At 40.0% G+C, this 27,751-nt stretch overlaps 3 protein-coding genes and 1 long non-coding RNA gene across 6 annotated transcripts in view; 3 read left to right on the forward strand and 1 right to left on the reverse strand.

Annotated features, from left to right (window-relative positions):
* The first annotated feature begins 3,974 nt into the window (after positions 1 to 3,974).
* LOC108885989 (proprotein convertase subtilisin/kexin type 5) lies at positions 3,975 to 9,310 on the forward strand. Its single transcript, XM_018680572.2, has 9 exons — positions 3,975 to 4,111; positions 4,224 to 4,447; positions 4,571 to 4,813; positions 5,556 to 5,801; positions 6,550 to 6,745; positions 7,118 to 7,323; positions 7,630 to 7,730; positions 8,256 to 8,427; positions 8,516 to 9,310. The coding sequence occupies exons 2-9, from the start codon at positions 4,342 to 4,344 to the stop codon at positions 8,902 to 8,904; spliced, it is 1,659 nt and encodes a 552-aa protein (XP_018536088.1). The 5' UTR covers positions 3,975 to 4,111; positions 4,224 to 4,341; the 3' UTR covers positions 8,905 to 9,310.
* A 150-nt stretch (positions 9,311 to 9,460) lies between these two features.
* gcnt3 (glucosaminyl (N-acetyl) transferase 3, mucin type) lies at positions 9,461 to 11,396 on the forward strand. The gene has a single exon (XM_018680608.2). It carries the CDS (start codon positions 9,687 to 9,689, stop codon positions 10,977 to 10,979), a length of 1,293 nt encoding a protein of 430 aa, XP_018536124.1. The 5' UTR covers positions 9,461 to 9,686; the 3' UTR covers positions 10,980 to 11,396.
* Positions 11,397 to 11,410: 14 nt separating this feature from the next.
* Positions 11,411 to 22,983, reverse strand: bnip2 (BCL2 interacting protein 2). 2 transcript variants are annotated; one of them, XM_018680585.2, is made up of 11 exons: positions 21,946 to 22,983; positions 19,145 to 19,240; positions 18,941 to 19,008; positions 18,221 to 18,397; positions 16,499 to 16,681; positions 16,170 to 16,272; positions 15,940 to 16,071; positions 15,760 to 15,846; positions 15,570 to 15,668; positions 14,458 to 14,493; positions 11,411 to 12,759 (listed from the first exon to the last, which is right to left on the reverse strand). In XM_018680585.2, the coding sequence occupies exons 1-11, from the start codon at positions 22,311 to 22,313 to the stop codon at positions 12,702 to 12,704; spliced, it is 1,407 nt and encodes a 468-aa protein (XP_018536101.1). In that variant the 5' UTR covers positions 22,314 to 22,983; the 3' UTR covers positions 11,411 to 12,701. The 2 variants fall into 2 exon arrangements, with proteins under 2 accessions (XP_018536101.1, XP_018536109.1); XM_018680593.2 differs by lacking the exon at positions 14,458 to 14,493.
* Positions 22,732 to 27,751, forward strand: part of LOC108886044 (uncharacterized) — a 63,188-nt gene continuing 58,168 nt past the window's right edge. For both annotated transcript variants that reach the window (XR_001961344.2, XR_001961343.2), the window contains exons 1-3: positions 22,732 to 22,881; positions 22,990 to 23,041; positions 24,010 to 24,046. This is a non-coding gene — a long non-coding RNA (uncharacterized LOC108886044). The remainder of the gene's footprint in view (positions 22,882 to 22,989; positions 23,042 to 24,009; positions 24,047 to 27,751) is intronic.

A 27,751-nucleotide genomic window follows, 5' to 3' on the forward strand; every position in this document is an offset into this window, starting at 1 on the left:
CACTATTTGAGGTTTTACTTGTAGTAATGAAAAATGTTGAAGTTAGACAGCATTGGCATAACTGTGAATCGATGGGTGCAGTCTTACTCCCACATAAAACACCGCCTATTGAAAAGTCACAGTGTGATGGATGCTTGGTATTTATTGACATTTACCTTCCTCTCCGAGGAACCAAGTTCAGCTAAACCAAAAAGAAATCTGCTGTGATTTATTCTCAAAATGGTTTTTATTGCTCATTTACTCAAGCTTACCTACAGCATATTTTCACCTTTTCCTAACTAATTCAAGGAGTTAAAGGCCCAAACAAAAGTTGCGTTGGATATGCTGATGTGCTCTCCCGGAATGAATAGTCTAATATTTGCACAGAGAGATTCTTAAACATCCCGCAGATTCTTAAGTAGTGTACTGTTTCCAGGCCAGCTGCTATTGTGAGGGAGTTGATGGATTCAGTGTGGCGCCTCCAGCTGTTCCTCCTCAAACAACCACCACATCTTAGCACCAAATCCTCGGCAACACAGTAGGAAGTGCAGCTCGGGCTGTCAGTGGTCAGATCCTCTCATACAGAAAAGATGGCAGAGGAGGCAGTGGAGGATATTGAACTATATAAGTTAGAGGCTTAATGCTGTTTCATTTGAAAGTGGTGAGTGTTTAAAGTATGCTTCACTCTTGCTTTAATGTTTTATGTATGACATCTTTGCAACTCAATATCTCAGCTGCTTTAGGCTAGATTTTTTTTTTTTTTTTTAGGGCAGTCGTCTCACGTTTAATAGCCCAGTTAAGCCCCGAAGGACTCATAGGACAGGTTAATGACAGAAATCTCCCCATGCCTCTGGGCTACAAATAAAACACCAATTAACTTTCTGCCTTAAGAAGAGAACAGAACCATGATAAGCTTGAAGAGAAGCAGCCTACAGTTATTTTTTTCATGCCTGTTTGCCTGTCCTCACTGATGTTTGATTGAGTGCACCTTTTGGCCCCAAAGAGCGCATTAAAGTCAACAATACAGCTGCAGGTGTGCTGGGGACTGACACAGTGCATGCTGGGATTGCCTCTTGCAGTGTGGCGTGTTTTGTCTTTTCCTCTGGTTTCTGTTCACCCAGGCCTCCGAGTCATCCATTCGTACAGAGGCTGCCTGCAGCAACATCATCCTCCTTTCACTGTAAAGCTTTGAAAGTGCCATTAGATCACAATAGTGTTCATCGGGTCTTTGATATTTCAGTCGCTTTGTTCTGCATGTTTGCTTTACAACAAAACGAAAAAAAAGAGCTTCATTCTATTAAATAACTGTGACAACAAGTTTAAGTCAAGAAGTTATTGACCTAATTCACATACATATAGACCAAGCCTAGTTACACACAAATGGTTTGCTAGTTGTTATGGATTATGAAAAAATATTTTGAATGGTGTTTAATGTTAGTTTTGACCTTTCCCTTTTACAGTTTCAGACACCAGTGTCGCAGGCATTGCCCCCAGAGCACCTATGAGGACTGGGGCAGGGGTGTGTGTCTGTCCTGCCCAGCACCATGCACGGATTGCAGGAGTAACTCACGCTGCGTCACCTGCCAGCCTGGCTACTTCCTCAATGGTACAAGTAGCAAAGAATAATAATTTTTTTATATATTGTCTTTACTCTATGGCACATGACAGGATTCACATGACCATTTTGTCCTCCAGTATGTAGTACTAGTTTGTGTCTCTTAAATCACTGCTTATATGAGAGCGATCAGTCATTCTTGTTAAGGACAAATGATGGCACTCTGTGTCTTCATTTGGTTTGCAAATCATGTCTGTGTCAGCAGAATCTGTAACATGAGATATGCAAATGTATGGTTTATGCAAACAAGGAATTAGTATGATGTTGTTGGGTTCTATTCTCTATAAACGTCAGGGTAAAAGCTTTAAGAATAAATGAAGCCTGTAGCTATTTAAAAAAAAAAAAAAAAGATTAGCAAGCACGCTGCCACACTATCCAAAAAATATTTTAACATGTTCAGGTACATATTTTCACCGACATTTGGTTGTACATTTTGTCAGACTCAGGATCCATCATGTCCGATCAGCCTGTATCCTCTCTGCCCACAGAGTCCACTTTCAAAAGATCTAGGTCATTGTTTTGTGCCTGGGCAATCGGATGGAATTTGGAGAGGGAGAGATCCTGGAAGAGTAGACAGAAGAGAGGGTTTCAGTTCAACAGCTGAGAACTAAATGAAGAGATGAGCATATCTTTTCTGAGACCACTTAAAAATACAGGTTAAAATATAGTCCAAGTAATGAAATAGCCATGTTGTGTCTGCTAGGTTTTCCAAGACTACTATTTACTGATACAAATTAAGTGTAATATTGGAAAAAAAAAAGTCATTGTACTCTGTGTGTGTATTGCTCTGCCCTGTCAGGAGGTGAGTGTATTAAACAGTGTCCACAGAGAACCTACAGCGACTCCAGTGGGTGGCGCTGCCAGCCTTGCCACAGCTCATGCCAGACATGCCATGGACCTCGTTCAACAGACTGTGAGCTTTGTCTTGGCGGGAACCCTTCTCTACATGGCCAGTGCCCTCTAGTTAACTGCCCATTGGGACAGTACTTTGATGGTATGAGGAACAACTCCTCTTTCTCTCTCTCTCTCTCTTGTTTATTATTTTCTTTTAAAGTAATATGTTATTTACAATATTTCAATAAAATACAGTAAGACAATATGAGCAAAGTACAGAGTGGCAAACATGGAGATAGATGAAACGATTATACTGAGTAACATGATACTTGACTGGTTGATTCCCTAATTGTCCCATGGGAGATCAGAGCAGAGGTCAGTGCAGTTGTCCCAGGAATTTGGAGGGATTCGATATCTCCGTCAAGGACATTTTAGTGTGGTGGATGCTTCGCCGCTGAGACAGGGGCTTGAACCCCGCTGAAGGATCTCTAGATTGAAGGACGACTGCCTTCTCACTGTGTCACCCCCGCCACACATGTACTGCGTCACCTTTCGTTAAAGAGCCGTTTTGTTGGAGCGATTTCACAATGCCTCTCTGGCTCAAGCACAGGGCTCTTCACCTGCTTCCTCTTTGGTGTCTGTGTCAATAGCACTGGAGTACAGTAGACCATTGTTATAAAGCACACAGGGCTTCCAAGCTAATCATTTACATATCTGGCTCTCTGATTTGATTACTTAAATCCTTGCGTTGGATCAGTCTATCTGACGTCTGTTGTCAGGAATGCTTGTCATTTAGCCAAGTATTTTTCTACACTACCTACTACTGATCATTGTGAATAAAAATAACTATTTTCAGTCGATTTTGTAACCTCTATGCATTGTGTTGCATTTCAAGGATATTTCTCTTCCCTCCCCAGTATTCCACCTACTTCATATCAGCAGTAAACCCTTCTAAATGTAGCCTGTCATCACACAACAAATGTACAACACTGTACAGGTTTCTACAGTGGCAGGTAATAAGTTGAAGGTCTCATACATGTCAATGCACTGAAAACAGAGTGTGCCTGTTCTGCACTCTGTCAGTGTCAGAGCAATCAATGACACCATGCACCTTATTATTCATCTCTTCCCATCATCTGAGCCTTAGACACACTCTGCTCAGTGATTATCATGCTTCCCTCTAGTGGTGAAGATAGGTATGATAGAAAATTCTCTACTCAGCATTCACTCTAACAGGATCTCTGTTGTGCTCTATCAAATGTGATATCCTATTGTGGGAGATAAGATTACTAGTCTCATTGTTTCAATTTCAGGGAAGTATAGTGAATGTCACTCATGCGATGCATCCTGTAAGACCTGCTTTGGCCCACAAGCACTGGATTGTTCTTCTTGTTTCAAAGGTATCAATATTTACCATCATCAGTCATGACATTCTAATTTAAGCATCCCCATCAGTTCTAATTGTGCATTGTGTGTGTCACAGGATATTTCCTGGACCAGGACAGTTCTTGTGTAGGGCAGTGCCCGTCTGGCTCCTACGCAAACTCTTGCCACCCAGCTGTGTGAAGACTGTTTACCAAACTGTGAGGCCTGTGCAGGATCCAATGATAACTGCATTAGCTGTTCCAAAGGCAGCTATAAACTTTTTCTCCACCAGGGGCGGTGTTTGTCGAATTGCCCAGAGTAAGCAGCTTGCTAATCTGAGCAGTAGAGTGAAGAAAAGGTTTTGTAATGATCTTGTTTACTGTATTTTCCTCTGTACGTCTTATCAACTGTCTCCTGACTTGACTTTCAGAGGTTTCTTTGAGACAGCTGAGGGTTCATGTGAAGCCTGTGACAGCTCCTGTCTGACGTGTGATGGTATCAAGTCCCAGTGTTTGTCCTGTGCTGATGGGTACTACTTAGGGAATGGCATGTGTAGACTCAACTGTTCACTGCGGACATACCCAGCAGATGATGGTACCTGCAGACGCTGTCCTCCCCACTGTGACGTTTGCTCAGATGACAGGACCTGTTTCAGTGAGTCATCAGCTTGACAAAATTTAAAGGGAAATATTACTGATGACATTTTAAAATGAATTGTAACACACTGAAAACTGAAATCTATTTTAACAACTTTACTTCCCATCCATATGATTTCAGAGTGTAGTTTCCTCTACTTGATGCTGAATGGTGTGTGTAAAGCTAGTTGTCCCATGGGCTACTATGAAGATATGGAGGAGGGCCGCTGTGGTCAGTGCCACCCCACCTGTGCTAGCTGTTCAGGGCCCTTGGCTGACGACTGTGAGACCTGCTCGACGTTTAGCCCCAAACTCTACAAGGGTGCATGCTCCAAGGACTGCCCCGTTGGTACTTACTATGAAACTAAAGCCATGGAATGTCAAGGTGAGCGTCTGGATTCATAAATTTGACTTGGTTAGACATTTAAACACATTGTTGAATATACAATGCAAAAGTCATCAATCTACACTCAATGCCATGAAATCACAAAGATTTTAGAAATTTTTGCAAATTTACTTGAGATGAAAAACTGAAAATCACATTATAAGAATTCAGTCCCTTTGCTATTATAATGGTGCTTCCCATTTCTCTTGATTGTCTTTGAGATGTTTCTGCATCTTGATTGGAGTCCACCTGTGGTAAATTCAATTGATTGGACATGATGTGGAAAGGCAGACATCTGTTTATATTAGGTCTCACAGCTCATAATGTATATCAGAGCAAAAACATATATATGTGTACATATATTTAAGCAAAAATGAAAGATCCCTGACAGATTTTGTGCTTGGACTTTTATTGGGTTAATACCATCAGTTGTGGAGAGAGAACTGGATTTCTTCCAAACAAGCTGGCCTTACCGGAAATTTTTGATAAAGACTATATTTACAACTGTATGACAGTATGTACATTATGAAAAAAGGACTAAGTCCACAGCATCCAGAACTGCAACAGCGTCACTGCTATGTTTTATCTGTTAGAGCTACTCCAGCTTAGTGATAATAAAAATGATATTTGTTTAAAATAATAATTATTTACCTCTAAAACATAGTGGTGATCACACCCTCTGTTGTAAATGCAGTGATATCACGTTTCAGTGACGCAGTCTCACTTGTTTGATTATGTGCAGAGTGCCACCAGACTTGTATGAGCTGTTCCGGCCCAGACGCAAACCAGTGCACGCAGTGCGAGAAGGGACTGGTGCTGGATCCCAACACACTGTTATGTGGCGTGACAGGTGACACGGACTGCCCACCTGGGACCTACTTACACGATGACCAGTTCACCTGTATGGGTTGCCACCGGCACTGTTACTCTTGTGAGGGGCCGGGCAATGATGAATGCCAGACGTGCGCCGTCCCCAAATACCTTCATAGTGAGCATATTCTACCAGTATTCAACTGCATACACAGAAGTGGCTTAGGGAGTAAAATATACAAAAATCAGCAGAGATGATGATTTTTGAAAAGTGCATTTATCATGCAGCCATATGAATCAGCCATATGAAAGCAAATGCGCATATCTCCAAACTATCAGCTCTCGATAACAGTCTTATTTTTAACCTTGATGAGTAAAGTAATTTGAGCCTGACTTGTAGATTTTCTCCTACCAGTGTTTGCACTTGATGTCCTCAGTTCACCTTGAAAATTGGCTGCATAATGATGACTTCCCTGTGGATATTTCACAATTTCAGTGCCACTTAAATAGCTGCATGTAACTGATTAACAGTTAACAACTTCTGCTGGATAGACTGATGATGGTGATAGAAACCAACAGCTACATTTTATGTACGCTTACCTATGTGGAAAATTAAGAGCTGTTGATATTGAAGTTTAAGCTCTGAAAGCAGCTGAAGTACCAGTCAAAGCTGAAGAACTAAAGGATGTTTAAGGAGAGATTCAGCTTTAGTTTCAATGAATGAAAGTCTGAACAGTTAAGGGCTCTAAACTGTAACTCCTGTGAGTTAATTTTTTACTTTTTTTGTAAAGGAGGCTTAGAAGAACACTTGATATACACAGTATGTGCAGGACTAGTTAGGTGACACAAAAGTGTCTAGATGAGTACAAAAGAGCAGGCACTAAGAAACTGGGAGTGGAACTTTGTGTCTGTGTGCTGTTTTCCAGACAGCACCTGCGTGAGCGAGTGTCCGGCCGGCACCTACAGCACAAGGCAGGAAGCCGACGGAAAGGAGCTGGGGTTCTGTTTGCCTTGTGACCATGTGTGCTCCTCGTGCACTGGGGCATCGCCTAGAGATTGCCTCACCTGTTCTCCAGGATACCTGCACCTCCTTCAACTCTGTGTCACTCATTGTCCCACGGGGTATAATGCTGAAAGCTCTGTTACGGGATCAGAGAGATATTTACTTTGTGATGAAGCACAACCTCTGTTAATCGTCTGTTGACTTTATCCCCACCCTTTAATGCTGATCCAAAAGAACACAGAGCGCATTATGTGGACATGTGAACCCTATTTGCTTCACCATAATGTTTTCAGCAGGAGAGCAGCGTCCTCTAAAAAAATTCTTCTCATTTCCTGATGTTACGTGACAAAGTTTTGTCACTAATGAATAATTATTATTTTTCAAAAGATGTTGTGTTTGTTGTCCCTTGATAAGACATAGACTGAGACTTTTCTTTAAGTCTATGTACATATCTGACTTGTTAATACTGAAAATTTCATACATTTTTTCAGGTATTACAAAGAGGGCTCCCGCTGTGAGAAATGTCACCAGTCCTGTGAGCTATGCACGGGACCGGGGCCTGAGTCCTGCAGGGCCTGTACATCTCCTCTTCTGGAGCTGCAAGGCACCAAGCTGTGCGTTGAGCGCTGCCCGCACCGCTTCTATCTGCTCAATGACGTCTGTAGACAGTGCCACACCAGCTGTCAGACCTGCACAGGTATGGATGAAGTAACTATTGACTGCAACTCTGTAATAATCATTTTTGTTTGATTCTGATATCAGCAAGTTGCTGAACACCTGCCTGATGTGCACCTATAGTCTATATCTCGTCAATGTGTCAACACTATCATTTTTATTTGATTCTGTGTCAATACACCCGTCTGATGTCCATTCATATCTTGCCACTGTGTCAACACATTAGCAAGATATATGTGCTGATATATGTGCTGACACATCTTTGTCTCATCTCATTTGTTTTTCACTTTGCGTAAGTCAGATTATGTGTTTGAATGTGTGTTTGCAGATGCCTCACCTCAGAGCTGTCTGACGTGTGACTGGGGCAGCACTCTGAAGGACAAAGTCTGCTATCCACATTGTGAGGAAGGGAGGTACTTCTCAGATGAGGTGTGGTCTGAGTTATGTACCATATTGCTTAAAGTGATATAACTCTGACATTTAAAGGCAAAAGTGTGGAAAGCAGGACAGTCTACTAAAGTTACAACAGTTTTGGTTATTTCACATTTTTCTGTATTTGTGGTTTTGTATAGGCTATTCATATTGGTTTCAAGTTTATAGGGTTTGTCTGGAAAAATGGGATGTCACACACTTGGTGTAGCGATAGGGATGTTGCAAATATGTAATGAATGATGTGTTGCATGCTTGTGTTGCCACACCATTGTCCGTCAAGTCTAATCAAACTGCAATACACAGTTCTGATAAATTTATCACTTAAAAATAATTTTAACTCATGGAACATCAAAGATATTTACTGAAACTCATCATAAATGTCAGTAAAAGGCCCATCTGTAAAGATAGGTTGTCTCTCTCTGTTCTCAACACTCCACACTATTGACTTGACTGATGTCTACAGCTGGAATGTTTTTCTTTTATTTGCACAGTACAATCATTTGTGAAACTGTACCATTGTAGGAAACCTGTGAGCCATGTGACAGCTCATGTAGGCACTGTTCCGGTCCAAGATCTGACCAGTGTCTGACTTGTCACCGTGATTCTGCTCTTCACGCCATGGAGAACCGCTGTGCCCGCTGCTGTCGGGCTGGAGGGAACAACACTGACTGCTGTGTTTGTGACAGCCGCTCAGGTAGAGATCTGCCATAGGATTAGGATTAAGATTCTTTGGATGCAACAATCCTCTAAAGTCTTTTTTTTTGCTGTTGTCGTTGTTCTAGCTCTGTGTGTTGAGGTCCCCCAACCTAAGTCAGGAGATGACCAGGACCAGGCAACGGACCTGAATGTGTCCTCCAGAGCTCTGAATCACACTTCAGCCGCCTTGCCTATTTCCCTGTTGCTGGCTCTGGGGTTGGCTCTGGCAGTATTTGCCCTAGTCAAAGCTCATGCCAGGAAAAGGCTTTGCTGGAGCCAAAGCTATGAAAAACTGAGTGGCAGTGCCAGTATCAACATGCCCCATGGTGTGCCTGAGCCGGACAGCGGAGACGAGGTGGACGTGGTGTACACCAGCAGAGGTGGATCGGTGTATCGACGCTACAGCTTCATCCATGAGCAGGACACTGATGCAGACCAGGACGTGGACGAGAGCACTCGTCTCAATCAGTCTTAGACACATCCAAACCAGGGCTTACTAACTGAAGAATGTATCGTGGATACTCACAATATCAAGACTGAGAGGTGAATTCAAACTAGTTTAGTTAATGTTAAGAAGAAAATATAGTGGTATGCTTCCTTATGAGTTCTAGGTGTTTATTTTATTCTACAAAGTGCCTGTATCCATGTAATGCACATTCTTAGATGAGGCATTTGTGACTGAAAAAAGAAATAAATACATACATTTGTGTATATGTATGTACATGACTTTTTCTTTTCTTTGTTTTTCTTGATATTAAAGAGGTATATGTGAAACAGTGAAATGATCATGTATAATAACTGAAATCTGCAGGATGTATTGTAAATAGAAATATAAACAAAATAAAATGTTTTCTATCAAATGTCCTCAGTGCACGTTGAAAGCTGGCTACATTATTATATCAGTATCACCTACACCATACATGAGGAAAGAGAGAAAAATACTTAATTCAAACAATTCAATTCAAAATTTGAACCCTGTTGAAGACAAGGCAAGTCAACCTGTTGTTTGAGATGCAAACATGTCCTTAATACATTGACATGCAATGAGCCAGATCCTGTTGAGGAATTACTGGAAGGTATGCTCAAGAAAGTCCTCCCACACCTTCATCTGACACACCTACTTAAAGGGCTGATTCAGTTTGTGATCCTTCTTCACATGAAGCACCACGGCCTCTCCCCATTTGGTCAATCTGTAACTTGAACAAAGACAAGGTCACCTGTGTTGCTAGGAACCTCTAACAGACCTCTGGCAACGAAATGGGTTTCGCTGCATTTAAGAGGAGTCAGATGTTGTTGAGGACTCTCTGCCTCGTCCTCATGGGTATGGTTCTTTCCTTTGTTCTTTGGGAGGCTGACTCCAGCAGGCAGTCACTGTCTTATCTCGGAATACCACAGCAGTTCTCTGTGGACCTGCCCGGCTGCTCAGCTATCATCAGTGGAGATATAGAGGGTAAGAAACATGAATTAGAAGTGCTTTTGGCCTCCAGGAAGAGGCAAAACATTTTATCGGAGGATGTCTACTTTAATTTGACAAAGGACTGTCCGGCTTACATTGAAAAGCGAGGCTTTATTACAGTGCCTCTCAGTGAAGAGGAGAGAGACTTTCCCATAGCCTACTCCATGGTGATCCATGAGAAGATTGAGATGTTTGAGCGACTTCTACGAGCTGTTTACGCTCCTCAGAACATCTACTGCGTGCACGTGGACCAAAAGTCCACAAAAGACTTTCAGAAGGCCGTGGAGGCTATTGTGTCATGTTTTCCCAATGTGTTTATAGCCACTAAATTGGAAAGGGTGGTGTACGCCTCGTGGTCCCGAGTACAGGCAGATCTGAACTGCATGAAAGATCTGCTCAACTCGCATGTCCGGTGGAGGTACCTGCTCAACACCTGTGGGACAGACTTCCCCATCAAAACCAATGGGGAGATGGTTAAGACACTGAAGGCCCTAAACGGGAGAAACAGCATGGAGACCGAGGCCACCAACAGCTACAAGAAAGGCCGCTGGCAGTATCACCACAACGTCACCGACAGTGTCATCCGGACAAATGTGAGGAAAAGCCCCCCACCAATCAGCAGCCCCATGTTCTCGGGGAATGCCTACTTTGTGGTCACGAGAGCATTTGTGAAACACGTGATGACGGACAGAGAGGTTCAGAAACTCCTGGAGTGGGAGAAGGACACATACAGCCCCGACGAGCACTTGTGGGCCACTCTGCAGAGGATGCCCTCTGTTCCTGGGTCAGTGCCCGCCAACGTCAAGTATGATGTATCAGACATGCAGGCCTTCGCTCGGGTGGTTAAGTGGAGCTATTTAGCAGGTGATGTGAAAAATGGAGCCCCCTATTCACCTTGCACTGGTTCTTACAGGCGGGCTGTCTGTGTGTATGGAGCCGGTGACCTCCACTGGCTCCTGAGCCAGCAACACCTCTTTGCAAATAAGTTTGATCCTGAGACTGACGACCTTGCCATTAGATGTATGGAGAGTGTGCTGCGTTTCAAAGCTTTAGGCCATAACCCACTGTCAACAGAGCAGTTTCCTACCATTTAGTGATGCTTGTCATCATTTGTAATGTTAAATATAATAGGCTAGACTCTGGTAAATATTACTGAAATCATATTAAGTTATTATCAAAATATTAAGGACCTTCAACTGAAATGTCTTAAAATATCCTGTTCCTGTTATTTAAAAAAAAATCATCTCTTGTAAATATTCTTTGCCTGTTAATGTTATCAGAATGTGTACTGTTTTGTTATGTTTTTTTTTTTTTAATAATGTTCTATATTTTTTTAATATTATTGTCAGGGTACTCATGTGGATCTTGTTATGTAATTTTCTGTAATATGCTGTGCCTTTATTTATAAAGTAGGGTTTCAATGAAATCTGCACTTGTGGTGCCATCTGGTGGATGTCTTGCTTTTGCATATAGATTTATAATAAAAGAGTGATGACATAAATGTGATTTTAGATGAGAACATGCAGAGAATTGAGAAATCTTTATGATCTGTTGGTGCAATTACCACAATTAAATTTTCATAACACCTACTTACATGATAGGTACACATAGGTATGCATGATAAAAATATACAACAAAATATAGCTTGATACAGTAATGATCAAAAATAATTAATCTCAGCTGGATTCTTACTGTTAAAAGCCAAAAGGAGCCAGAATATGGGGAATTTAATTTGACTTATAATAAGAATTTGCCATTTTGGATGCTAAAAAACAATTAGCTACAGGCTGCACTTTCTTGAAAACTGTCCCTGTCCATTAAAACTGCTTTTTAAGAAATTTCAGCAAGGTTTAATTTTAATGGCGAGCTTATTTTTATCACTTAAAACTCTCTTTCATGTCCACTGGCAACCGCCACCCAACACACCTACTTGATGTAGCTGCAATCAACCAATCATATAAATGCTGATCATGGTCTTAACTCTACACTAACTTTGCTCTTATGTCAAAATAAAGAGTTTCGTGTAATTCAAGATAACTTCATCCAGGATTAACAAATCAACTCTCAAAGTGTGCTCAGAGAACCAAATTTGCTGGCTGAGAATAAACAGGATTATTTTAGCCCATGACTTGACTTGGAGGAAATAATGTTACATTAAGACTTACATTTTAGCTTCAGACTGTAGCTCTCAACAAATGTTCTTCCTCCACAAGTCAGGGGGCACGTTCAAGTGAGGGGCAAAAAAAAGAAACTTTATTTTCCCCAGGCAGGATTTTAACAGAGAACGTCAGCAGTGAACAGTGAAAAAGGTGCCATCAGAACTTGTTCTATGAAATGCCACTCAGTGGGTCAGAGACCTAAAATGCAGTTTAAAATCAGAGCAACCATAAAAATATATTAATTTCTCTCCTTTGTCACCTTTTGAATATAAATATATATTTAAATGTAATAAAGCAGAGCATGCATCAACCCTTTGTAACAAGAGTGCCTTAAATAACGTGTAGATACAACAGTAACTAGGGAACACCAATAAACTAAGTCTGACATGATATACCAGCAGTAAATAAAAAGGATTAAAAATGTTTCCGACAGCATGTGGGAAAAAATGCTGAAGATCAAGCTGCTTGACACAGAAAATACAGCAAAAAAGAAGTTCCACAATGTAACAGGCAGCATAGTTTCAAAAAGGCACTTTCCTGATACACAGAGCTAAGTCTCCAGTCACGTCGTGCAGAACATAAAGAGTGGCTGCGGTTCTTTAAACATTCTTCATCGTCCTCCTCCACGTCTTTGATTGTGAGCTGGGGGTGGGGTGGTCACTCTGGAACAGCAGCAGCTGCGACCTCCACTTTGCCGTGCATGTCCTGGTCGATCCTGCAGACACATTCGATAGTCGTCAGGTGTCTGCGTCACTGGGACGGCATCACAAGTACCAACAGGATACTACACTGACCACAAAGACACTTTTCATATGATCACATCCTAAAATGTGATCACTGTGTTTACACTGGTACAAAGGGAATCCTTCATGAGAGAATATTTCTATAAATAAATCTTCTTTTTTTGACTTACCAGAGCTGGTTTCTTGATATCAATTAAATAAAGATAAGTCTGTTTATATTTTCCACCCTTAACAACTTCACTAATACATTATCCCTGCTCCTCTAACTGAAAACACGCAATACAAACCATCAGTATCAGTTGTATTACTGTGAGGTTCTCACTTCCCTTGAAACCTTGTAAGACAAATGCACTAATGTATACTTTAGTGTATACTGCAGAAGCCCAAACTCCATGTTAGTGTACAGACTCACTCTTTAAAAAGTGGCAGATTTCATACTATTGTGGTATAATATATAGCACAACAAGCAAACCTGTGAATGATCAAATGCAATCTTTAGTTTGTAATCGATTTAAGCTCTTAAGATTTTCAGTTTTTGTTAATTCTCACAAAGACACTGTTTTAACTCCATGGCAATGTGTGACATTTTAGTGCATTTGTCTTGCAAGTTTTGTCAATCATCTTAGAAACTCATGCACCTAAAAACAGAGGCACAAATAACTGTGACACTGTTTTACACCCTGAGAAAACACACAATGACAAAACTCTCCTACAATCCCACAGGCTCTCTAAAATGGCATAGATATTATACTTTTCTAATGTTCTAACGTTCCACAAATTAACAACCTTAGCAACTTGACATTCACTACTTATCAGTAATGAGCAGAATATTTCTGTGTGCGTGAGCGAGGCTGACAAAGGTTTGTGGCAATCACCAAACATCCAGCAGGGAGTGGGTATGCAGTGAGTCATGCAAAGAGCTGTGAGCGTGAACAAGCCGTGTGTTCAGTGAGGGCCAGTTACTGAGGGGAACCATGTGAGGACATGGTTACAGTGCAACCACACACACCACAGTGACTAAGACCAGCTACTTCCTCGTAGTTCCGCCCCCATTCAGTTGTACAAACATGAACAGACTTACCCAACATCAAATTCTAAACCTGGTTTTTACAAGACACATGCGAGTTAAGTGCTACTTGATGGCCCAACATTCACTTTGAAGAGCAGCAATGCAATAACTGGACATCCTGATATGAATTTTAAAAAAATCTGTATGAGCCAGCATAACAGCGAGGAAACAGTATCGTGCAATTAAAAACCTTAGCATTATGGACGTACATGGTTTTAAACCACATACAGATAGCTGCTATTGGTTTTAGGTGATAACTACATAAAAAAACTGAGTTGGCTTTGAGGTGAACTTCACAGAACTGGCTCAGAAATGGGATTTATTTGGTTAGACAATCACCAAGCCACCTATTTTTGGAAACCAATCAAACAGCTACTCAGTCTGCTTATTAGGAATGTCCTAAATTTACTCAGAGGAAAATGTGGGACATTGAAGAGGAAAGTGGATTCTGGCCAGAAGATATCATCCAGTGCTAAAAACACAGGATGGAGTGAGGTGTATTATTGCATTTCTAAAAGCCAACAGGATAATTTTGTTGTTAGTTTTGTGAAATGCATTTTAAAAAAATGCTGAGACTGATCCTGGGTGAAAGTGCATATACCTTTTACGGCTTTTCCTATTTTTTTCGTCGTCAAACCTTAAGAAGAGGAGGAGGAGGAGGAGCAGGGAAACTGAGTTAAGGAAAGGAGAAAATACACAGCCAACAGCAACCAAACATCCAGAAGAAAAAAAAACAAAACATTTAATAAGACAAGTATTTGCGCTGAGGTCTTTTTAAATGCCACGAGAAAACGAGATCTGCCTCAGGTTAAGCCACAACAAAGACGAACACAGCATCAGTCATTTTTCAGTATGAGCTCAATAGTTATGCATAAGGTTAACAGTTGAAAAGACTGTATTCTTCAATAGCAGATTATAAGGAAAAATTCATCTAGATGCAGTAATGGTGACACTTGAGAAAGAACCTGGAGACTGTATACCTCTTCCCACCAAGACTACACTATACTCTTAATGTATTATTTTGTAAAAGAAAATGAGGTATTAGTAGTAGTCTTCACTTGGATCTCTTCTCTATAATAATACATATACTGCACACATTTACATTTTAAATGCTCTCATAACCACTAACATCTCATCTACACCGGCCACACAGGAAGAGCAGAGTGTGGCTGTAGCACCACCTACAGGCAAAACGCAATCAAATTTTGCAGATAAGTCAGAGCTGATATGCGCACAAAACGTTTATAGCAGTTTATGCCACACAGGCAGCCACGCCTACATGCATTTAGACCCAATTAAAGGCAGATCAAAGGAATACTGAGGAATCCTTTAACTATGTTTTGTGGTGACGGCTGGATGAAATCTGTAGAAGGCGAGGTAAAACACTCTGGAGGCAGGGACGGAAGGCAGCTTATACTGATGTGGTCACAGGTTCCTTTATTTACTAAATCATGTGAGCAGACTGGTATATTTCCACTGCACAATGGTTTGTAGTTGCAAAATGCTACAAATGCTGGGTTCACATATGGAAACAGAACAACTCTTGTTATGATTCTACCAGGGACTGAGACCCATCAGCCAGGAACCGCCCTGATTTTTCAAAACAGTAAGTTGTTTATCTGATATCGTCTCTACAATTTCAATTGTCATATGTATTAAATATCGTCTAAAAAGAGTTTGAAAAGTGCTGATGTGGATGAGTGAAACACTTACTGTTTGATACAATCTGGTATGGACACATACTCCATTGGAACCAACTCTGCGAGGTCTGCCAAGCTGTACACATACTTGATTTTCTGACTAAATTTGGAGCTGTAAGGAGAAGCACAACATGTCAGAAACTTTTGGTTACCCCAGAAGATCTTTATCTTAACTTTTTAATGCCCTGAAACATTACAATTACCTTATGAAAGGTTTTGTGAGTGCCAGCAGGGTGCGAATAAACCAAGAAGGATGGACAATTATCAAAGACTTCAAGTTCTTCCTTAACCTTTACAAAAAGAGTGAGATAAGCTGTTAAAAAAATAAATCACACCACAACATATAATGATGCTGGGTCTACTTGTCTTGAGTGTTGACCCACCTCCTATCAATCTGCTGATAACACTTTCTGAGCCAGCCGACAGTTGGCATCTTTTTCCGAGAGGTCGCCCCATTCAAATACACAATCATATAGTTCTCAGCGACCAAAAGCTCCAGTGTGCCGATGACATACCTGCGACGGGACAGGAAAAAAAAAATTTTTTTAATCACATTATCAATGACTCTGACATGTTCGCTCACAAGGCCGAAGGAAATCAAAGAAACACTCACTTGAATAAATTGTCCATGATGTATCTGTAATTTGGTTGATTGCTCTCGGGCATAAAGCACACAGCAAACACAATTATGGCATTCAAACCGTCTCCATAGTAACCTGCAGTGAAAAATCAAACATCAAAAACTGATGTCCCAGTATCAAAGCACTATTTTCATGATCAAAACTGTTATTCACAACATTTCTTTACTTTATATTTTGAATAAACACACTTAAAAATTCATACAAAGCACAAAAGTGGTACAGTTTAATATATTACATATATGCTACTTTAAATTACTGTGTTTATGTGACTGTGCCAGTATCACAGTGTAATGCCACTGACCTCCGTGGCTGATAACCCGCTTGTAAGGTTCAATGGCCTTCATGTCCACCCTATGTTCCTGGTCTCCGATGCGAAACACCCTCCAGCGTCGACCCTCCTCCCTCTCCTCCAAGGCTGAGTACTCCTGGACCGACTCCACGCCTTTCTGTAGTAGTTCTGTGGTTTTCGGCTTAGGAAGGTCGTCTAAAGGAGAAGAGGTATTTTAAACCCACAGTTTGGATATTGCAGCTGCTGAATCTGAGGGTTGTGCCCGGTTTTATCGAATTTGATTATTATCGAATAATTTTAGTCAATAATTCATCATTTACTCTTTCAGTCACATGCATTTTAATCAATGGATAGTAACAATGGATGTTTTTTGCATTTATTCCTTGTACCTGGATGGCATGCTTTCTTTCCAAATCAACAACAAAAATCACATCTTGACTTCAATGTCTTCTCTCTAGGTCAGCAAATCTAAAATATCATGGGAGAAACCCAGCAGTTATACTGTACTTGCATAAGCCTGTTATGGTATAATAAATGTATCAGCCAAACATTTCCATTCACAACGATGCACCACTGCTGAGATACCTGAGGTATCCCCACTGCTGAATTCTGTGCATCTTTTGTCAGATGCATGATGTGCACAGTGTGTAATTCTGCACATCATGAGGAAATGGAGCAAAGAGTACAGATGATTGTGTATGTAAAGCATGCAACAAGCAGAACTGAAAATAAAGGAACAGTGCAACCAAATCACACAACACACTTTTCTGAGGATCTTTCTGGGCTGGAATGACTGAAAATGACATGAAAGATGTTTATCTTGTGAAATTGTTTACCAGATCATTTAAAATCATATAATGTAAGATTCCTCTAACGAAATGACAAACGTAATGCGTCTCAAATTACAGGCTATGATGTGTATGTTAATCTGTTGTGCAATTTCTTGTAATGTGTGATATCTTGTAAAAGGTGACACACTGAATGACTAATAATCAAACAGTTCATGTTAGCAAATGTTGGCTCATTAAAACTGCTCATTCACTGACAGGTTGCTATTGATTGATTGAGTTCTCATAATGCAGGAAATTTTCAGGGAAAGGACAAATGACATGCACAAAACACTGACTGAAAATGAAAGAGTATGAAACTTGAAACACCCCATGATTTGTTTGAACACCTGAAGAAGACAGAAAATAATCTGGACAATAGGGGTTGATTGACTCATGGCCGGCAGGGGAAAAACAAAAAAACAAAAAACACAGGGGCTGTCCAGGAGACCTTACCACAAGGAAGAGAGAAACCTGTTGCTGGCCTGCAGCCTGTTTGCAGGCAGAGAATGGAAACAATTCTTCCAAGTGAAAAAGAGGAAGGCAGCAGTGTGGAAACACAAAAACAACAAAGCATATTTTAACTACACTTCAGGCAGACAGCTGCCTACTGAAACCTGTAAAATCAAGGAAGGAAAAAGCCAATGGCTCCATGAACCAGGACATAAGAGACTGGTTTGATACAAGCAAATGAATAAACCCAAAAAGGATAAATGTTTTCATAAATAAATTATACCACCTTCAGCTAGGTGAAAAAGTGTCCTTGCACCTCCAACCTCATCAAGTCAATCTAAACTTTACTGTTTGAACCTTTAGTATTAACAAAACAAACTAGAACAGGCAAGGTATAAACATACTCTAGAGGTACTAAAACTGTCATCTTTGTCACATGATATAAAGTCCTTACCTTCCCATTCAAACTCATTGCTGTTGTCTGAGGGGGTGTCGATGTCATCGAGGTCAAGCTCTGTACTTTCATCCAGCTCATCAGAGAGAAGAGAACCTTCACTACGGTCGAGCGTCAGACTGATTTCTGGAGCTGCAAGCTTTTTCTTTGCCTTCTTGCCATGGTCCATTACATAACCTAGAGTAGATACCAAGACATTTAGTGCTTATACCGTTTGTAACAACCATTACAAGGTTCTGATTTTTTCAAGTTTATTATAATACTTGCATGCAATGAAGAAATCTTTTCCCAACACATTTCTAATTTAAGTGATTAGGAACAAAATCCAGAGTGCTTGTGAGGCTTCAATAGTCTGAGTAACACAAATCAAGTGGTATCTTCCAGTGCTACAGTCTTTTATTACATACTTCCCTCTTTGAGTTACTCTCCCTCTCCTGCAGCTAAGCAAAGAAAAACAGATTTTGTACAAAAAGGCCACACTGGAAGATCTCTCTTTTGATCTGGCTAAGTTGGATCATTAGTTTCAGCTGAACTTTTGAATGCATTTTTTGCACAAACTGAACAGGAATGAACATGAATGATTACAGCAGCCAAGGTCTCTCCCGACATAAAAAGTCCGGCATGTGAGTTTTGAGACAGGCTTGAAAAATCTGAACATGTCCTTGAATATTGTCCTTTGTCACTGCAGCAATGCACCATATACTATTCTGTTTTTATTACCAGGGTCTCCCTCTTCAGAGGTCCCGGCAAAAAGCTCATCTTCAAGCTCCTCCTCCTCTGGCAGGGGCCTAATAATCAAACAGGAGTTGGTCATGTCGTCAGTAGGTCTATGGTTCATGTGACTTTCAAAACACAAACATGTGATGTAAAGCTGTTAACCATGATCCACACATGATTTACAACATTATGAGTGATTGACAATACCGTGGAAAGTCCTCATCCTGCCACTCTTCCTTAAGTTCAACTCCTTCCATTCTCAGACGGGCTTCTGTTGTGGCGACTGACTCCTGGCGCTCAAGGCTGGAGGAAAAAAAAAAACATTAAAAGGTTACGCTACCTTTTATGTTGAATGATCTCTAATTGCTAAATGGCTCTCTTGTACTACGGATGTATTCAGATCAAGAGCATTGCGAGCAAAGATTATCTGTGACAAACAAAATTCAAACACATAATTGGTTATCTGTCAACACTGGCTTGTGACTTGTACAATCCTCAAAGGATTATGGGGGTAATGTTGACGTTCCATTGATCTACCAAGAGTCAAAGGCAATTTTTGTTCTTGGGTTAATACCTCAGCTAGAAAAACCTCTATCAATGGAGTATTGATAAAGATAATGGACACATTTGACTAAAGCAGCACTAGAGGTCTAAATGTTATTAATATGATAGATTATGTTACCAAAATGCTACACATTGCTGGAGAAAGATCCAAGGGGTTCATTCAAAAGAATGACATTTCATACTTAAAACTGTCTAAAATTACATCATTATATGATCTGCTGATGTCTAAGGCTCATACTACTTTTCCTCTGGTGGGTGAACAGCAGCCTCTAAATCAAGCTTTACAAGTTTGAAGATCAACATTTGAAATAAATGTTTCAATTTTTTGTGGTTTTTTATATTTTAGGGGATGCGACCCTGAGAAATAATCATTGTAAATAGATTCAATACTTTAATCTCATTCTTTATTTATTTACATTAGTTGTTTTATCTGTTTTAATGGTTGCCAGGAAGAGGAATGTGTCATTGTTCATATAAATTGGCTAAGTTCAGTGACAAGTTTTTTACACCCAAAATCAATTAGTATCAATTTACATTACGGAAGATTTTAGTCAGAGTGTGCATGACATGACTGATGACCATGTTCCTTATCATATTTGCATTTAAGCACTTTTTGCAACATTTATAACTTCACAGCTGCACATATTGTCTCAGGTATAATTCTATCTGAAGTGGAATTCTGAACACCTAACCAAAGTTTGGCAGAAAAGGTCTTTGGCTGAATTTCCAATAAAATGTACTGTATTATAAGGGGCAGTACCAGCTTTTCATTTTGTTGTGGTCAATCCCACCTGTTACTTAATATTACATTAAGCCAGGGAAAACTCTTGTTAACGTCTATACCGAAGAGTATGTGGTTCCTAACTATCCCAGTAGTCCTCAAAGATGACATGGGCTTATTGCCTTTTCTCAACAAACCACTACTTTTAAATCTAGGAATTAAAAACAACCATGACACCTTGGCTGTGCAAGCTACTGGACAGGTGCTCTGAGTTGCAGTGCTAATCACTACATGATTCATAATCCTGCATGTTCTTCGAGTGTCTCCTCAAGAGTTTAGTTTTGCAGCTGGCCACATAATCAGATCACTGGCTTCTTAAAAAGCTGACAAGCTTGTGTTATAGGCTTAGTTTATAAACCATAACGCCGCTTACTAATGCTGATCATGGTATCTGTATCTTTACTGTACAGAGCTCCCTTTGATGCTTTAATCGCATACATGGCTGTATTTGTGCTCCCAGACACAAAAACATTCGGGGCATTTGGTGCTCAACATTTCATGGCGAATGTGTTTAGCTGTCTGCTTATGTATAGTGCTAATCCCCACATTACATTTCAAATCCAACTGAGAGAGGTATGGGTGCCACAGGAATGCAGTTTCATGAAAAGAAAGCCCTGCAGTTTAAGTGCAATTGGGGGGGGACTTGGCTGCATGTAGTTGGAATCAGCCTCATTAGGGACTCAAATGGAAAAATTGGAAAAAAAGACATACTACAACAATAGTGCACTTAATGATGATCTGACTTAAGGACCAGATCACTAGTGAATGGCTTGAGAACACTGGTGTTGACCATGCAGAGAGGTTTTGGTTAATATCATCTCCTTACAGGAACTAAATCTGTCAGCTTGTACTGCTGTCCAGGTGTTACCCTTTCCATTTTCATTTTGTTTCTATTCTAACCTTGCACCTGGAGTAATGTGCACATTCTTGCTTGAGCACGTTACAGGTTCCACCCATTTTTGCTAAAGATCACAGAGTCATCTTCTAAATACGTCAAAAATCAACCAAGTGATGCTCTGTGTGTGATGTTGCTCAACTGTCCACAGATGTTGCTAATCATAACCTTCAGAGGCTTGAGGCAATGAAAGTCACACCTACACAATATCATGCAGTCCATTAACTAGCCTTACAACATGCTTCATTTCTGAAGCTTAGTTTCCATTTTTCGATTGTGCCAGAGAAGTATTGATTTAACTTTGTGGTCATTTTTGTTGTCCTAGCTTGTAGTGCTGTTGTGCTGGATAACATTATATGTCCCATGTCCAACATGAGACATCCCTTTTATCGTGTCCACCCCCTCTGTTATGTTCAGGAAATAAATGTCATACCAGTCTAACTTGCTACTTTGCATGCCTTTCTACAAATAGAGAAATGCCAAAAGTTCTGGAAAAGATATATCTGCTCTTTTGATCTTGCGCAGCAAATAATAGCATCCAGCACTGGTACTGCTAATAATGCTGGAGGCTCGCTGGACTGTCAAGAAACGTTCAAATGCAGTGCACTGGAAAACATTCACAGACACTTGAACATAGGCAGTCATCTGGGCCAGGTACTTGAGTCTGGGAGAACAGCATTCTTGTGATGAAGAGGTGAAACCAGACACTAGTTAATGTTTTTAGTCGCCAACGCGTAGGCCAAACTTTAAAAATGCACACATACAGACCTTCCAATGGGTCCAGATGGTGAGCGTGGCTGGGGCAGGCTCACTGGGGTAGAGCTTCTTGCTCCCGGCTGTTTCTGCTCATTGTCTGGAGTTGTCCTTTCCTGTGGCGTACCTCTTGTTTTGGTTAGACTCTCTTGAAGTGCCTCTTCGCTATTTTCAACAGTGGACGCTGTGCTATTTTGTAACTCATCTAATTCCTCCTCGTCACCCTCTCCCGACACTCCAGAAGATGAAGGACTAGAAGTTTGTCTGTTTCCCAGCTCCTCGTGAGTCCTCCTGGGTGTGACAAAATCTGAGCTGCTATTGTTCAAATTCATATCACTTACACCCTTAGGCACAGCTTCACTCTCAATCACATCCGTTGCCATAAGTTTGTCCTGTCGCTGGAGCGGATCAGAGCGAAAAGAGTGCCCCGATGAGACGTTTAAAAGACCCGTTTGCTAGTTACCTAAATCAGTCAGATGGCTAAATCTGGCTTACACAACTTCTTTAAAAGTTTGAGGCTAGCGTGCTAGCTCTTGTCCGCTGTACACCTAGCCGGGAGGACTGTTGTTGACAGCTAGCTACGCCAACTAACAGCATATCTTATTAACAAAATAGTGTTAAATGTCACACAGGGTGCATAAATAGTCACCTTTTCTAAATGCGTCACGGTGTGAACTCGGTAGTCCAAAAACTGCGCTAGCTTTGCACAAGCAACGGTGCGCAGTGATCCTACTTATCAGTTTCCTTCCTTCCTTCCTCCAAGTCAGAGCGCTCTCCTGCGAACGTAACACACGTTAGTCACGCTAGCTTAAGCTAATTTAGCTACGGCAAAAGACAGGCTAATGTCCACTTAACGCCAGATGTAATCCATGAACTCAATCAAGACAAGACAGTTGGCAACTGCGACACGAGATCAGGACAACCGTGCCGTGGATCCGTGAACAGTACAACGTAAGTATTCGCTCATTTAACTAGCCAGTCATCCAGTAACAACTAAGCAATGTAACGGCAGAAGACTGTTATTTGCTAACGACGCTAACTGAGGGATTCTGTTGTTAGGTTTGCAGCTAGCGGTAGCCTTCCGTGGGGTTGCCAGTTGTGTCTCCGTCAGGTTCGTATCTGAACTTTCTACCTCCAAGTATCGAGCACTAAGCACACAAAAAATACACAGAATTACTTAACGTTGTTACTTTTTGAGCATCATTTTCATCATCTGACTAATATAGTTATTCATATCCCGTATCTTCTATATTCCAAAGATACCGCGTATTTTCAGTTTCTTACAAGTGAAAACGGCCAAAACGAAGTTGATAAAGTGCATTGTTGCCCAGCTGTAATGCAGAAAATATCAAATAAGTACAGTTAGAGGAGTTTATATAGGTTAATAGATAAAATATTAGTCAACGTTTCTGACTGTACCATGGAAAATGAGCAAACCTGGCATCCTTGCCAGTCTTGGCCCTTCCGTGAACCGTCGAGGTGACGCTGCCTTAGCAAAATTTCACTGCCCTCTGCTGATAGTGGAAATAAACATTTTTAAAAGGTAGAAACTTTATCATCTCTGTGTAAATGTATTTCTTCCTTACCTTTGGCTTTAAACAGGAATATATTTAGTATTACTGTAAGTTGTAATAGGTCTGTTACAGTGATTGAGACTAGGCTAGGTAAGTGCATTTACTCAAGTAATGTGCATCTATGGCCCCGTTTGTGGATGAACTGCTTACTAGAATATTGTAAAAGTGTGCGGTTGGATACTTTTTGTTAACTTTATTTCAGGGAGAAGTATGCTATTTCAGTTGATAAAATAAGATGCATTGTTATTAGTGTAAGAACCCAACCAGCTCTGCCTTAATTAGTAACAATATTAACATGTTGCTCACATTTAAGGAATTGCTAATAATAATCAGTCAGTCCAGTAATATGAAAATACAGGTTCCATTCTGCATAACTCATACTTTTACCTTTGTGTGCATTTTGTTGCTACTTATATTATAACTTTCCTGAAGAAAAGTTGTGAATGCAGAACTTTTATTTGTAGCAGAGAGTTTTTACATTATGTCATTTGCTTCTTGTACCTAGGTAAAGAAGATATAAGTACATCTCCCATTGCTGGTCTGTAAGTATCATTTTTACATACTTTTGGTAGGTCCATTAGTTGTTCTGTATGTTTTCTCAAGTTGTAACTTAAATCCCAAATATTTCATCCATAAAAACCGCAGGTTTTTTTGTTTTGTTTTTTGTTGTTTTTTTTCTACAATGCAAAGACAGAGTTGTTGAAGTGCCCACGATGATGTTGAGTGCAAATGTCAAACCAGCCCAGGGCTAGTAAAAATGTCATTCTCTCTGTATATTGTTGCAATACACATAGGTTGGAGTCACACCACAAAAATTAGATTTGTAATTGTTTAATTACATTTAATATTATGTACTTGTTTTCAACAATGGGATTTGAATCTGATTTTGAAACAATTACACTATCCACTTCAGCAGATCGTTGGCTTACCAACAGTGACTAATCTTTGCCACTAGGTGGAGGCAGATGCTTACTTAAATACTGCAGTTTGGGGCTCTTTATTGATACAAAAAATCAGCTATAACTCAAACCCTTGTAAAAAAAAAAAAAAAAAAAAAAAAGAAGGAGGAAACTGCCAGAAATGTAATGAGGAGAAAATTTTGCCGTTGCAATAATATTACAAGAACCAGCTTTTCAATTACATTTTCAGTTGGAAACTTTATTTGTCTGAATTTAGCAATGACTCACTGTTGTATCTTTTGTGTAACTGACAAATACTTACATTTCATTACACTTTTTTGAAATAATGATATTCTCAAGTGAATGTAGTTGCAGTCACCCCTCAGGTTAGGCCTCATTTCTGGAGAAAGGGAGCACATTATTTAGTTTAAAGTAACACTTTCAGCAACACTCATCTCCAAACTGAAGTGAGTCAGCTGCAACAAATGCACTATAATATATCTTTTGGGGATAATTCTAATTGCCATTTTACTATCAGACCTTCATGGTAAAAAAAAGAAAGAAAAGACAGCTATAGATCTAAGATAATGATGCTGCTTGGTTAATACCTCCTCTGTGTGCAGCAGATCATTCAGTGTAATTTCTAATTAACACATTGCTATTTACTCTGTTGGATCATTAGGCCTCATCACAAAAGGATAATCCAGTCAAATTGAGAGTTTATGCTTCCCTTTCACCTTCCACCACGGTGCTGTTTGCTAATGAGTCGTGTTGCAATTATCTAACAAATTAAGACAAATGTTGCCTGTTTAGCCAAGATAAATCTGTTGAGCCAGGCTATAGCATCAACACGCGTAATGCAGATAGAAGAATTTATCCCAAATATTTCTAGAAAATAAACAGCATTTATACCCTAAATGTTAAAGAAAAGCTAAGCGGAACAATGGAAATTTACTCGTTATTTGTGATTTGATATTTACCGAATTAAATTTTATATTTAAATTAATTTGTCCAGATGTTTGATAATGCAGTGAAAATGCAAAATATGAATAAAATTGCACCAGAATAAGGTACTGTCAAGAGCCAATGCGAACTAGCCTGTTAGTGAAATATTATAACATTTTCATTCTTGCTCATCATTACTGTCAGATAATAACCTTAGAACACAATAAAATGCAATCGAGCCGCTATTGATCTCTTTATAGGCCCACTGTAGCCTAACAGTTGATTTAAACAATAAAACCTAAAGTGTCTGTCTCAGGATTCAGCTGATTCCTCCTTTCAGGAGTAACATAGGAACTCCAGATCTCAGCGCAGATGCTGTGGCAGACCCCTCCTTTCATCATGAAAGGAGGGATGAACGTTAGGATCAGAGATGGAGGCACAACCTATTTGTGAAGCAGAATCATTAGGATGGTTCTCCAACCAATTTCCATAAGTGGGGTAGCGGGAAGTATTTAGGCTACTCGAAGTATATCACTAATGAGAAAAGACAAAAAGGATTCATGTGCATGTTTTATGCAATCTCTTTCTGGGTGTAGATGAATAATTATTTATGATTGCAAAGCCTAAAAGGGAGGCAAGAAGATAGCAACTGCAAAGAGACTGGTAAAAAATTTAAAGAGGAAGTTAAATGAATATTTAAGGGAAGATGAAATATTTAATGGAAACAAATGAGCAAAACATTTAAAACGGCATGATAAATAGTAGCGGGTGCCATTAAAATGGCCCTCATAATTTGTGCTATTTGCTGCAGTAGCCATAAGGTCTCAGTCACACTCCTAATGGTGTGAACTCAGGACTCCGACAATTGTTTTCTAGTTGCCAGTCACTACATTAAGACATTGTGTCTGTAACCCAAGGCTGACCTCATGACTGAGAAATATTAGCCTTTGATTCAGTGTAGTCTGTATTGCTGCCACAAGGCAAAAACAATTCATGTTTTATTGACCCTCTTCAAGTTGAGGTTAGCTTCTGGAATAAAAAAACACATAATGACATAAATTGTGATTTGGTTGCAGTTATAAGTATTTATCATAACATCATAGTTTCAGTCTGTTGCTCACATCTACAGCACATCTTGTAAATCTTACCTACCAACATCAAAAGAAAAAAAATATCTGGAGTATGTACCACCACACGTTCATTTGTTTTCCAAATGCGAAAATAATTAAATCAGCAAACAAATAATTATTCAAGTCAATGAGAACAATTATCTCAAAGACGCCTCTGAGACTTGGATGTGCATACTGAATTGATTAATTATCCTGCTAAAGATAATTGAGTGGAGCTAGATCTTTGACTGCTTCCTCTCAACATACTCTTGCCTCCATTTTGAGCTCAAGAACAAAATCATCTCCAGCATCATTTATAATATATGGCCATTGTGAACACTTCTCTGTGTATTCACAGAAAAAAAAAATTCCATGGTGTAATGACACTAAGGACTTTTTAAAGAGCTGTATTTTAGCTTTGCAGTCATCTTGCTCTGCAGCTACTCCACATTATTCCTGGATCATGAGGAAAAAAACTAAAAATGTCTATGGCTAGAAATCAAGTGCTGCTCATCTCTTACTTAAACTTCATGAACCTTAGGTTTTACAGTATATTCTAATCTTTATGAAATTGCCTATTAAATATATTAAAGATATAGCAGTGTACTGACCTGTGCTCATCTGTCCAAGTTCAACTTTGTCAGCGGCGCTGTGTCATGCCCTTACTAACCTGTGGGCAGACTATTACTTACTTCTGAGCCAGACAGAGATCATTACCTCTGTGAATGATGGCGAGGCAGCCCGAGCCCAACAGCTTTATTTCCCAGCTCAACTCGGCGGACGCGAGCCATCACATCCTGTTAACAATTCCATGGCTCCACCATAAAGATAAGCTCCCTCAATCAGCTCCGTCTGTCTCAATCGCCACTGAAGGGCCATCAGTCACCACTAGCCGGGGCGGGATCGCCTCCATATTCACTTGTGATTGACACCATTTAGATGATTCAGACAGATTCAGCAGGGCTGTTTATTCCCTCTATGGACTAGTGCACTGTTTTCTGATTAAAGGAGTTCATGAAATATTTATTTTTGATATCAACGTAGTCAAGTTCACGTAATCAGTCTTTTCACTCTGAGCAAATATTGGGCCATTTTCATGTGGAATCTTTCAAATGCCGAGATGAATTAAGTCAGAGGCTTTGACATTTTAATCAGAGTGAACATAAGAAGCTAGTTGTCGGTGTCAAAACATATGAGGGTCATTTCAGTTGTTTCAGGATCTGCTTGCTATAACATTTAATCGTTACATCCTAATGATTCGTTTACATGTGAGATCAGGTTGATATTTTATGTA

Source organism: Lates calcarifer, linkage group LG10 (assembly GCF_001640805.2).
Source record: "Lates calcarifer isolate ASB-BC8 linkage group LG10, TLL_Latcal_v3, whole genome shotgun sequence".
In the NCBI taxonomy this organism is placed as follows: Eukaryota; Metazoa; Chordata; class Actinopteri; family Centropomidae; genus Lates; species Lates calcarifer.

Bases quoted from the DNA above. Each gene is read 5' to 3' on its own strand.
- LOC108885989 (XM_018680572.2), top strand. From the start codon at position 4,342: ATGTGTAGACTCAACTGTTCACTGCGGACATACCCAGCAGATGATGGT. The intron at 7,731-8,255 runs GTGTGGTCTGAG...GTACCATTGTAG, and splicing joins GGAGGTACTTCTCAGATGAG to GAAACCTGTGAGCCATGTGA. The intron at 8,428-8,515 runs GTAGAGATCTGC...TCGTTGTTCTAG, and splicing joins TGTTTGTGACAGCCGCTCAG to CTCTGTGTGTTGAGGTCCCC.
- bnip2 (XM_018680585.2), bottom strand. From the start codon at position 22,313: ATGGCAACGGATGTGATTGAGAGTGAAGCTGTGCCTAAGGGTGTAAGT. The intron at 19,241-21,945 runs GTCTGTATGTGT...TTTTTCCTCCAG, and splicing joins CCATCTGGACCCATTGGAAG to CCTTGAGCGCCAGGAGTCAG. The intron at 19,009-19,144 runs GTATTGTCAATC...TTTGATTATTAG, and splicing joins CAGGATGAGGACTTTCCACG to GCCCCTGCCAGAGGAGGAGG.
- gcnt3 (XM_018680608.2), top strand. From the start codon at position 9,687: ATGGGTTTCGCTGCATTTAAGAGGAGTCAGATGTTGTTGAGGACTCTC.